At 40.4% G+C, this 13,215-nt stretch overlaps 1 protein-coding gene across 5 annotated transcripts in view; it reads left to right on the plus strand.

Annotated features, from left to right (window-relative positions):
* The window catches only part of dgkh (diacylglycerol kinase, eta), a 250,084-nt gene that overhangs the window by 166,379 nt on the left and 70,490 nt on the right, over positions 1-13,215 (plus strand). For all 5 annotated transcript variants that reach the window (XM_078409363.1, XM_078409364.1, XM_078409365.1 and 2 more), the window contains 5 exons: positions 91-193; positions 6,137-6,299; positions 6,801-6,909; positions 10,295-10,434; positions 12,925-13,009. In XM_078409363.1, the coding sequence (XP_078265489.1) occupies positions 91-193; positions 6,137-6,299; positions 6,801-6,909; positions 10,295-10,434; positions 12,925-13,009 (600 nt within the window). The remainder of the gene's footprint in view (positions 1-90; positions 194-6,136; positions 6,300-6,800; positions 6,910-10,294; positions 10,435-12,924; positions 13,010-13,215) is intronic.

Here is a 13,215-nt window from a genome sequence, read left to right on the forward strand (position 1 = left end):
AGGCCATCTACTGCCAAATGTAAGATTATTTCACTCTTGTCATTTTCTTGTCAATTCATGTAACTATCAGACACTGTCTGTTTCTGCAAGGTGCACACTGCCTGCAAAGAACTGTATCCTCGAAAATGTCCTCTGGGCCAGTGCAAAGTGTCCATCATTCCTCCCACTGCATTGAATAGCATTGATTCTGATGGTAAGTAATTACACTGACAAGATCTATTGCCTTCTTTCTGTATGCCATTTAACCGTGATGTGGTGTAAGCCTCATTAAAAAGAGCTCTTTTTCTAGCTTCTGGCGTTGCATCTCACAGTGTTGATTTCCAGTAGAATTTCACTGAATGTTAGTGAGGGAAAGCTGGTAAATAAGGAATATGTGCTGAAGGATAATTAGAGCTCAGTTCAGTAAAGCCATACATTAATGTGGGGCGATTTAAGGATTGATAGGATAAATGTTTCTCTTCTGATATTCAGAATAAGAATCAAAAACATCGGATTTAATGCGAACCAATCTATCTCAGAAATTGTGTTGAGAGAATTAATTCCTTGTTTCTTAAATGCTCATCTTTGCTTTAAAATTTGCCAATGTCTTGCCTTTTCCTTTCTCTGTAACCTCTTTAAATAAAATTCCTAATATCTGCTTTATGGGATGTCTCATTTTGTCTGATTTTGTTTGTGAGAGCAGCCTTGGATCTTAGCCACGGGCTAATTTAGTTGCATTCCCTGGAACATGTCAATTTTTAATGACCCTAATTTGCCCGCTTAAAAATTCCCAACAACCATCAGGCTCTTGAACACTAACCTCGACCTCAGCAACTATGATCTACCATGGAAAATAAAAGACACACATTGTTGGAGAACCACAGCGGTCAGGCAGCATCTTTGGAGAACATGACGTTTCTGGTTGGGATCCTTCTTCAGAATTATTGTATTGGGAGGGAGAGGGGAAGGAAATCTGGCAGAGAGGCGTGGCAGGACAAAGCCTGGCAAGTAATAAGTGGAGGGGATTAGACAAAACCCAGAGGTGGAAAGACAAGGTGTGAGACAAAGGATTAAAGAGTTGTAAATTGTGAAACTAGAGGAAGGAATGTAGGTGGAATAATTGAGTGCGAGTCCAGGTCGGCACAGGGGGAAGAAGGGGGGAGGGGTGGAAAGAAAGGATGCAAAATCCTCATCAGAGGCCTTACCTTTGTACCCCTACACTCACACCTCAACCAGTTCTGAGCCCGCCATGACATTGAGCTTTTCTTCCATTGCCTGTGTTTCCAGGCCCTTTTCTCTGGTAAGGAGTCTTCGCCTCCCAGTGACAACCCCCTTCTCCCATTTCCAACATTCTTCCCCCTCATAGACTTCCCCTATCGGCCTTCTACTCTCTTTGGACCCTTTTATTTCTCATTACTGGTTTGACATCAAACGTCTTGACCTCCACTTCTCTTGCCCACTCCAATCTCAACCTCTGAACGCACAGCTCTCCGCTCACTAACCAATAATCCAAACATTGTAATATCCTGCCCCTCCTCTCTTCCAGCTTTCCTCACCCCATCCCCCACCACAATCGGTCTGAAGTAGGGTCCTAACCCAAAACGTCACCAATCCGTGTTCTTCAGAGCTGCTGCCTAACCCGCTGAGTTACCCCAGCACTTTATGTCTTATTTTTGTCTCCAGCTTGTTTTTCTATGATCTACTGCAGACTTTGTTTTGGTTGCATTATGGACTTTGGATTTGCAATATTATGGTCTCGTTACCTAATATTACTGATTATTAATTTATTGTTTAATTGATTATTGTATTAATTGATTATTTGTGTGTTGTTGCTTTAATGGGCCTGTTAAGCTGCAGCAAGTAGGAATTTCATTGTTACTTGATCGATACTTATGGCAATTAATGTATGTTTTTGTTGCTTGTGACTGCATGGTAACTACATTTCATTCATACTTGTTTTTGAATGACAAATAAAGAAATTCAATTCAATTGAATTCAATTCAATACTCTTGACTCCCACTCTGCTCAAACGTTCTTGTGAAAGATCTCTGCTACTGAAATGTTTTATAAATGCAAACAGTAGAATAATAAGTTTCTGGAAATGCTAATTTCTGTCCATGATCCTCATATTTGTCATAGTGCTGTGTCATTTTCAATTACAATTATGCTAATAATTAGCTGCACATAGTAAATCTTACAGGTTAAATAGATAGTGACAGTGGATCAGTCTGAAAAAGGGTCTCGACCCGAATCATCACCCATTCCTTCTCTCCTGAGATGCTGGTTTACCAAACAAGACACCTGCTGAGTTACTCCAGCATTTTGTGAATAAGTGCCTGTTGCAGGATTCATTGCCTGCCTGCTGAGACACCATTCTATTCTTTGAAGTACAGTGCCCTGGATCAATTCTACACAAAGGCACTGTTTGCTCAGCCTTTATATGGAAAGCTCTGAACTGCTGATAGTGACTGATAGAAAGCCAGCAATTCTTGGCTCTCGTCCCTGTTCATGGGGGATTCCATATAAAGTCTCTCCAGTATTATCCATAAGATATAAAATTAGAGGACACACCATTGATTAAAGATTTCCATTTGCATAGAGCCCATTACATCCTCAGGGCAAAATACTTCTGATGTGTTTTAACTATTGTAATATACTGAAATGAGGTTGGCCAGTTTCCACGAGAAGCAGTTAGATGAATGAGCAGATGCTTTTTATGTTGATGTTTATTATGGGATAAACATTGTCCAAAATACTCGGAGAAATTCCTCCACGTTTCCTTTAGAACAGTAAAGTAGTACAGCGAGTAGAACCACTGCCTCACAGCTCCAGCAATCTGATGTTCGATCTAGCATCAGTGCAATCTCCGTGGAGTTTGCTCGTGTTCCCTGTCGCTGTGTAGATTTTCTCCCACCTCCCAAAAATGTGCAGGTTGGTTGGATAGATGGTGACACATGGAGTTGCAGATGCTGGTTTACCAAACAAGACATTAAGTGCTGGTGTAACTCAGCTGGTCAGGCAGCAGCTCTGGAGAATATAAATAGGTGATATTGCAAGTTGGGACTCTTCTTCAGATTGATTCGCTGAGTTACTCCAGCACAATGTGTCAGATTGGTAAATTAATTGGCTATTATTGCCCCAAGAGTGTAGGTGAGTGGTGGGGGGTGGGGGGTGGGGGTGTAGGCTTCATGGGAATGTGGAGAGAATAAACCAGATTAGTGTAACAATGGGTACTTGAAGGTTGGGAGCAGACTCAGTGAACTTTTGTGCTGTATCTCACTATGAGACCAACCCTCAGTTTTGCTTCTCATCCTGCTGTGCAGCAATCCTTCAGTATTGTGAAGCAGGTCAGCATGGATTATGTGCTCAAACACTAGCTTGAACCTGTTACCTTCTAATTTTGGAGGCTGGAACAACATTGAACCAAGTTCACAAGAAGATACTATATTTAAGAGGATTATCTACATGGAATACATTGATAGACACAAAAAGCTGGAGTAACTCAGCGGAACAGCCAGCATCTCTAGAGAGAAGGGATGGGTGAGTTTCTGGTCAAGTCCTTTCTTCAGACTGGTTAGGGATAAGGGAAATGAGAGATACTGTATAGGCGATGATGTAGAGAGATAAACAGCAATGAATGAAAGATATGCAAAAATGTAATAATGATAAAGGAATACATTGATGCTTTCCATCATCCCAGGCATGCCTCAATGCCAACTATGGAAAGTAATGAAACAAAAAACGACAGATGCTGGAAATCTGGAGCAAAAACAGAAAAGAGCAGAAATGGTCTGCAGGTCAGGCAGCATCTGTGCGGCATCTCCATCCATTTCCTGCACCTCTGTACAAATCCCTTCTTCTCCTGGACAAAGTAAAATAAGAGTTCCCCTGGTTCTCAACCTCAACTCCATCAGCCTCCACATTCAACAGATCATCCTTTGTAATTCCCACCAATTCTAACAAGATTCCAAAACAGACACATATTTTTTCAGCATTTCAAAGGAACTTTGTGACACCCTGGTCTGCTCAATCATCTGGACAGCCACTCCCAATCTTACGTTATTTTACCGCTACCTCAGGAAGTGCAACATCTGTCCTTGCATCTCTTTTCTTCCCATCATCCTGAGACCCAAACATTCTTTCCAGATGAGGCAACAATTCACTTGCACTTCTTCCAATCTTGTGTACTGCAATTGGTATTCACAATGCAGCCTCCTCTGCACTGGAGAAATCAAACACTGATTGGGTGATTGTTTTCCAGAGTACCTGTATTCAATCCATTAGAGTGTCCTTGAGTTTCCTGCTGCCTGCAACTTTAGTTCCCCATTTCACTCCCCTACTGACTTCTCTGTCAATTGTGGCCTCCTGGATTGCTATAACAAGGCTGATCACAGCAAAACTTCATCCTCCGTCTAGCTTCAGAATTCAATATCAAATTCTACAACTTTTTCTGTCTGTGTTCAAACTGACCATTTTCGCCCGGCATCATTTTGCCTCAGTTTTTTTTATATAGTCAGGCTTGTCCCACAGCTTTATATTGCACTGACAAAGAAGTTTAATCAGATCCTAACTGCAACTTAACTAATACTTTAAGTCATCTGGTCTCACCCCCTCCCCTCAGAGATGTTCCCTTTGGTCAACCCTTCCCAAAGGCAACTTATCTCTACCGAAAGCTTTCTTCTTTTGTCTCTCTCCCAGTTCTGATGAAGGATCCCAGACAGAAACATTTATTGTTTCTCTCCACAGATGCTGCCTGACCTGCTGAATGTTCCCAGCATTTTCTATGTTTATAAAGGAAAATTAAAACATTCTTCTGAGTTAATTCTGGTAACCTGTGTATATGCAATAGGAAAATTCTGAAAATGAAAGTTGTCTGATTGCTCTAGACGTCAAATAGGATTAATAGCATTGTTGGTAAAAAGGAATCCCCTGCAAATGCATCCACCTTATTTGCCTGCTTATGTCTCTCTTTATTATAGTTTTACTGAAAATTCAGGTGTGTGGAGTTCCCCATCAGCTCCTATCCAGCCCCAACACCTCCCCAACCCCATTCTCCATGGTAATCTTTCTTTGAACCTGTAGCCTTTCATAATAAACTCCCTGTGGAATTTTAGCTATCGGTATCATTTACAGAGTTTTATTTTCTGTGGCAAAGTGAGTGGTTTACTGCAATTACCTTTTTAAAACCTGGAATTCTGCCTCAGGAACCGCAGTGCTGGCTCTCCCTGAAAATAGTCTGAGCGATTTTAATTAAGACCATCTTTGATCAGTTGTTTTCAAACATCTCCCATAACTTAACCCTTTGTAGCCTATCCATAATCCCTATTATATCCTTCCTTGGGAGGAAACATGTCCCGATTTGTTTAATTAAATCCCACCCACCTAGCCTTTAGCATACTTTGTTTCCATAATTGTCAGTTCATCCACGCTTTATCACTTTTACAATTCTTTTCCCCATTTCTACTGCCCTGTGACCATTCTCATTAAGGCCTCATAACTGCAAGCTTGGACTTGAATGGCAATGCCGTATAACTGGTTCAGCCATCCAGTAGCTGGCTGAACTGATCACTTAATGGAATGTACTCTGGTGTTCCAGGATTATTTTATAGAGTGGTGATAAACCCACTCCTTTCTCCTCATATGCACAATATAAATGCTGGCTACAACACCAGCAAAAGGGACAAAGTGATATAACTTGAATTTTCAAGCAGGGTGTCCACCTAAGTCAACACAAGAACACTTGAAAATAGGAGCAAGAGTAGGCCACCAGGCTCCTCAACCCTGCCCCACCATTGAATAAGATCATGGCTGATCAATGCTTGTTCTAATTTCTCTTCTATACCGGTTACCATAGCCCTCAATTCCTCGATCTTTCAAATATTTATCTACCTCCACCTGAAATATATCTAACGGTCTGACCTCCACTACCCTCGAGGGAAGAGAATTCCAGAAATTCATTACCATCCGAGAGAGTCAAATTTTGTGTACTTCAGCTTTAAATGACTGCCCCCTTATTTTTGCTACTATGTCTCCTTGTTCGTGACTCCCCCACTTGTGCTAGAAGTATTACTCATGTTCATGTTTCAAGGTATTAAGCTAACCCTGTTGGATGATGTAGGATAGACTAAGGTTGATGCATGGACTGTTTTTGATGCAGGGTTTTGGAAAGCCAGCTGCCCGCCTTCTTGCGCCAGTCCACTTTTAGTCTTTGTCAACTCTAAGAGTGGGGACAATCAGGGAGTCAAGTTCCTACGAAGATTCAAGCAGTTGTTAAATCCAGCTCAGGTGTTTGATCTCATGAATGGAGGACCTCATCTTGGGTAAGGCTGAATCTGAAAATATTTTCAACTGACTTGTACCATTAATGCAAGTATCTGCCCATATGACAGTTACTGATTGTCGTAAGAATATTCTGTTGTGATCAAGACACTTACACCAGTATGAGTTATCTGTTTCCTTGTCTAAACTCAATTTTGCAGTTTTACTGACTGCGTTTAAAAGGCCAGTTTGCTTTGAAAGGTGAAATTCCTTCTCTACATAAAGATGCATGTTACTTTCAATCACTGACCAGTGCAATTTGCAACATGCGAGTAAATCTGTTTCTTACATCATCATCTTTACTTCCCATATCAATGAGGTCTCAAGAAGATTCTGTTTTCGTTTTTTGTATGCATGCGTTAACCTTTTGTGGTTTGTGGGGCTACTTGTGATGAGGCCCTGTCATTTATGTGGGAATGAGCCTTTCAGCTCAGGCAGACTCTATCATTCTATAGGATCATAGTTGTTTCTTTTGTAATCTTTACTTATTTTCTCTTTTACAGATTACGATTGTTTCAAAAATTTGATACTTTCCGTATTTTAGTTTGTGGAGGAGATGGAAGTGTTGGATGGGTGCTATCTGAGATTGATAAGTTAAACCTGCACAAACAGGTGAGATGGAGGGAATGATATCAGACATTATTTAAGGTTTAAAAAAAAATTGTGATGTTAAATTGGTTACTTCATGTATATAAATCCTTCCTGGTGAACACTTTATTTCCCGTTTTCTTCCCCTCTCTTCCATGTGCCCAACGTGGAATCGCACCCATTTCTCCCTTACCCCTTCCTCTTCCACCTATATTGGTTCCTCTGGCTTCACCTTATCTCATACTTTATGTCTTTTCATCTCTGGGCTTTATCCAACCATCTGCAAATGGTTGGATAATGCCCAGAGATTTTATCCAGCTTTCTCACCACATTCAGTCAGCAGAAGGGTCCTAACCTGAAAGGTCACCTATTCATGTTCTCCAGATATGCTGCCAGACTCACTGGGTTACTCCAGCCCTTTCTTTAAATAAACTAACATCTGCAGTTCCTTGCGTCTGCTTTCTTTCAGTGTTATGCTCGAACTTCAATATATTATAAACTGATTGGAATTTGCTTATTGTTTTACAATATCTTGACAAATGCAATCTATGGTGCAGAGAAGCTCCAGAGACACTATGCTATGGAATGAAATGAATCCTCCATTAGCAATTTTTCAGTTTTTAAAAAACAATCATTTCCAAGTTATCCCATCTCATCACTTCGGCTATTGCTTCTGTGGACAGAAAAGCATTTAGTTACCTCTTCTTTGCTTCAATAATCTTCCATTGTAACCTTTTTCATATTTCCCAAAGACACTTTTTCAATTTTCCCATCTATTGCCAATCATCCCCTGGAGAAAATGTTGATAGAGCAATGTGGAGGGAAGATAGCTGTCTCTTCCACAATCCACTGGCTTATCCTTTCATCAATTATCTTGGAAAAGTTTCACCATTCCTTCAGTTACTTCTCCACATCCTGTTGCAGTCCATTGGTCCTGATTATCTCTTTGTCAGGCTGGGAAATATTGTTGCATACATCATTTGCACATCACTAAATTATTATAAAACTAAAATCAACAAGTTATATACATTTCTTCCAAAATCCAACCTTTTTTGGATCTGAAGACTCCATCTTCAGCCATTATTTACTAATGTGACCATATAAAAACTATTTATTAATTGCATTTTTCCTGTTCCCACATTAGCAATATCATGCAAAGTCTCCAGCAGAATGGCTATATGTGACTTCCCTTTCGTGATGTAGCAATGTCCATGTGCAAGTATTCAGTCAGCAGATCTCTCAATTGATCACCTCCACTAGCAATTGAACTTGCTGATCTGTGATTTCTAGTTATCGCTCTTGACCTTTTTGTTGAATTGTGTGCTTTAGCAGCTATTTTGCTCAAATTTACCAATTTACCAGTGCTAACCTACAAATCTAAGTTTCACTCCAGTCTTCATTCTGTTTGATTTGGTGATTCAAGTTTACTAAGCAACATTTTAGGAGTTGTTCGTAACCATAATATGCTATTTGCATCTTTATTCTTTTCAGATTTTGTGCTGTAATTTATTCTATCGTTATTTATTTCTGGATTCTAGATTTTTATCATAATTTTAAATGGACTAGAAACATAGAACCATAGAAAAATAGGTGCAGGAGTAGGCCATTCAGCCCTTTGAGCCAGCACCACCATTCAATATGATCATGGCTGTTTATCTAAAATTAGTACCCCATTCCTCTTTTTTTCCCCATATCCCTTGATTCCTTTAGCCCTAAGAACTAAATCTAACTCTCCCTTGAAAACATCCACGACCTTCTGTGGCAGACAAATTCCACAGATTCACAACTCTCTGGGTGAAGAAGTTTTTTTCTCATCTCAGTCCTAAATGGCCTATCCCTTATTCTTAAACTGTGACCCCTGGTTCTGGACTCCCCCAACATCGGGAACATTTTTCCTGCATTTAGCCTGTCCAATCCTTTAAGAATTTTATATGTTTCTATAAGATGCCCTCTCATCCTTCTAAATTCCAGTGAATACAAGCCCAGTCGATCTATTCTTTCATCATATGTCAGTTCTGCCATCCCTGGAATTAACTTGGTGAACCTACTCTGTACTCCCTCAATAGCAATAATGTCCTTCCTCAAATTAGGAAACCAAAATTGCACACAATACTCCAGATGCAGTCTCACCAGGGCCCTGTGCAACTGCAGTAGGACCTCCTTGCTCCTAAACTCAAATCCTCTCGCAATGAAGGCCAACATGCCATTAACTTTCTTCACTGCCTGCTGTACCTGCGTGCATACTTTCAGTGACTGATGTACAAGCACACGCTCGTTGCACCTCCCCTTTTCCTGATCTGACACCATTCAGATAATAAACTGCCTTCCTGTTCTTGTCACCAAAGTGGATAACCTCGCATTTATCCACATTATACTGCACCTGCCATGCATCTGCCCACTCACCCAACCTAACCAAGTCACCCTGCAGCCTCATAGCATCCTCATCACAGCTCATACTGCCACCCAGCTTTGTGTCATCCGCAAACTTGGTGATGTAGCATTTAATTCCCTCATCTAAATCGTTAATATATATTGTAAATAACTGGGGTCACAGCACCGAGCCTTGCGGCACCCCACTAGTCACTGCCTGCCATTCTGAAAAGGACCCATTAATTCCTACTCTTTGCTTCCTGTCTGCCAACCAATTCTCTATCCATGTGAATACCCAACCCCAACTGAAAAAAACCTACCCCTTCCCCTTGAATGCTTTCTGAAATTGTGAAAAACCTTCCTCACAATTGCAATCATATATTCCATATTCTGCTGCCTTCATTTGAGATCAATCATAAGTACAATCAGACTTAAGCTAAAGAAGGCAGCAGAACATAGAATATAAGATTGTATTTACTGCCTGCCAATTTGCCGGCTGTGTTTTCCATCCCCTCAAAGTACAACATTTCCTCTCAAGTAAAACACTGCAGGTAGTAGTAATCAAAAATGTAATCAGAGAATGCTGGAAATAGTCAGCATGGAAACAGGCCTTTTGACACAACTCGTGCAAGCAAACCAAGTTGCCAAAACAAGCTAGTCCCACTTGGTCAAATTACTCCAAACCTTTCTTATCTGCATATATGTCCGACTTTCCCCTCTCAACATAAACTTATGCCCTCTAGTTTTAATTTTCCCTACCCTGGTAACATGATTGTGACTATTCACCTTATCTATGACCCTCATGATTTTAAAAACCTCTATAAGGTCATCCCTGAGCCTCCTGTGCTCCAAGGGAAAAATAGATCCTGTGCAACAAAAGACTCTCTTGGTCAGAGATGCGTTGCCCAGAGAGGCTGAGAAAAAGGGAAGAAATTATTTAACAAAGATTGAGTGTACAAATTAAGGTCTAATAAGTGAAGAGAATGCCCAAGAAAGTAGTCTTGAGAACTACTAATGTCCAAATCCTGCTGTTTTACAGTGTCAGCTTGGAGTTCTACCATTGGGAACAGGAAATGATCTGGCACGGGTCCTTGGCTGGGGAGGGTCATGTGATGATGACACACAGCTCCCCCAGATCCTTGAAAAATTGGAACGAGCCAGCACCAAAATGTTAGACAGGTAAGTGCACATGTGATTGGTAACAGAGACTTGTGGGTTATGTAGAACTCGGATCTTGGTCAGGAGGTGTATCAAAGCAGATCCAGAAAATGGTGTGGCATCAGGACCTAACCGAGCGATACATTGCAAATCCCTGATGATGGGGCATCACTGACATTTATGTTGCTCAGTATCTGTTATAGATATTGCTGGAAATCTAATCACGTCAGCAACTCTGAAGCAAAAGCTTTTCACAATCAGCATACATCCCCAAGCACTTAACGGCTAATTTAGTAGTTGTGGTTTGAAATGAGAATTAAATGTAAAAAAATGACAGATATTAATATTTATATATCAATACAGATATCAATATGGGATGTTAAGCCGAAAACATTAATTTAAGTTGCATGATAATTGTGAGGGGGAGCTGGGGAGATAAATTGAAACAAACTTATTTTTGGGGCATGGGTCAGGAAAGTCGAATGATGGAATTATTTAATGGAATTTGGACCAACGCTGTGCAAGAAAGATTGAATAGTGCAATGGCTGGGCCAGATAGCAACCTTTGCCTGTATAAATCTTTGAGAGCAGTGGCTAGATTAATTTCGCTCATCCCTTCTGTTAAATTCTCTGTGCTGCGTTCCTTGCCAGAGAGTTGGAAGCTTTCCAACTCTCTACAGTAAGCTGCATTTCAATCGATTATTAGAAGTTGCTTGCCAGCATGCTTAAAGTAGGAGCAGTGTCTTCAAAGCACTTTACCTCACATTCACCTTTATCATTCCTCCCCTGTCTGGAAGTGGAAGTCTATGATCTAAAACTAAACATGAGTTTAGAGTAAGGAATTATGCTCTTTTATGGTAACAATGGAAGTAGCAAATGCAACATGACTGGTTTATGCACTGTGCAATGAATTGAGACGATGAATAGTCGGGAAGATGAATGGAAACTTGATTTCCCGAGTCACTCATTTAAAAAGTTGATAATTAAAATCTAGTTTGTGTTAAACTAATGTGGATAGTTTAGCATTCGAGCCTGGTATATTTACTGTAAAACTCAGAAGTTCCCTGCAATGCCTTTAGTAGAACTGTGGCATCGATTTTCACCTGCAGCCTTTTACTAAATGCCTGATTCAATTTATTAATGAATTGGTTGGTAAGTGCCTCCATCCTTTTAATTAAAAGCTCAAGTCAGCTTGTACAAGTACAAGCCATTGCCAGAATAAATTCATGCTGTAATTTATGTAAGTGGTTTCACTGCAATGATGAACACACCATAGTAAATATATTCAATAGGCCTCTGGTAAGGGTGAGTTTCTTGCACATTCTTGACCTTTGAGAAAGCCAAAAATACCTGCAGATATTGGAAATCTGAAAAATAAAATCAATGTTGGAAACACCCAGCAGGTCAGGCAGACACAAAAGTAAATGCTTCAAGCCTGAATTGGGAAAGTCAAAAAAATAGTTAGTTTACTCGCCTGCTGAGTGTGGCAATTGCAGTTTTTTTTGGACTTGGTGATTTGTTCCAGTATTTATACTCCATGTACTCAACTCTTAGTGACAGACAGGATGACACAGTAATACAGCTGGTAGAGCCACTGCCTCACAGCACCAGAGATCCGGGTTCAATCCTGACCTTGGGTGCTGTCTATGTGAAGTTTGAACAATCTGCCTGTGATGCATGAGTTTCCTACAGATGCTCTGGTTTTTTCCCACATCCTAAAGATGTACAGTTTGGTTAGGTACTTGGCCAGTAAATTATCCCAATGTGTAGGTGAATGGTAGAATCTGGGAGTTGATGAGACCTTGGGAAAATAAAATCTGTTCGGGTAGGATTAATGTCAATTTAAGGGCACAGACTTAGTGGGCCAAAGTGATTTTTAGCATTGAGTCAAGTTATTGTCATATGCGCAAATACAGTGAGGTACAGGTACATTTAAATCATTGTTTGCATCAGCATCACAGGCACAAAGACTCAGACGAACGCACAGAACAAATTATATATAAATTACACAGAAAATTTCTAAAAGAAAGAAAATTGCACAAAAAAAAACAAGACATTAGTGGAAAACACACTTAGAAAAGTAACCAAATCCATGGTAGTGCAAGTGGTCCGTAGTGTTCTGTGGTCAAGGGTAGGATTAGGGTTGTGTAGGTGTTTCAAGAACCTGATCATTGAAGGAAAGTACCTCCTGCACAAAGGTAGCAGTGAGAATAGTGCATAGCCCAGATGGTGGGGTTCCTTATGATAGATACTGCCTTCGTGAGGCGGCCCACACCAGACCCGCATTTCCCTGTCTTCCCCTTTTGGTAGTTCAGAGCGATCGCTCCCTTTGAACTCCCTTTGCTCTTTCGTTCCCCTCAAGCACTCCCTATCTCAGTAATATATGTCTTAACACATCGAGCACTTTACATTCAATCAACTCTTGGTTTGAATATTCTTTTGTATCAAGAACAGGGCTACCATTGCTCAACAAATGGTAATTAAATAAAGGCTGTGTTTGCTTTTATTCAGATGGAGCATTATGACGTATGAAATAAAAATACCACCAAAACATTCCTTGGCAGTGACCCCAGAGGAGGATGCTGAGGAATCCCAAGTGAGTATGTAACATGACAAAGACATTATTACAGAATGTTATTTTGCTCTCGGCCCTTAAACAAAAGCAAAAAGATAAATCTGAGGAGACCCAGATACTTTTTATGATTTTGCTAGGATGCAGGCTGGAAATTTAAAAGAATGTTCCACCCCAACATTGGAATGTTTTAGATGACTGGCATGCTGATTTGCAGTGTGTGTGGACAA

This window comes from Rhinoraja longicauda, chromosome 12 (assembly GCF_053455715.1).
Source record: "Rhinoraja longicauda isolate Sanriku21f chromosome 12, sRhiLon1.1, whole genome shotgun sequence".
Lineage (NCBI taxonomy): Eukaryota > Metazoa > Chordata > Chondrichthyes > Rajiformes > Arhynchobatidae > Rhinoraja > Rhinoraja longicauda.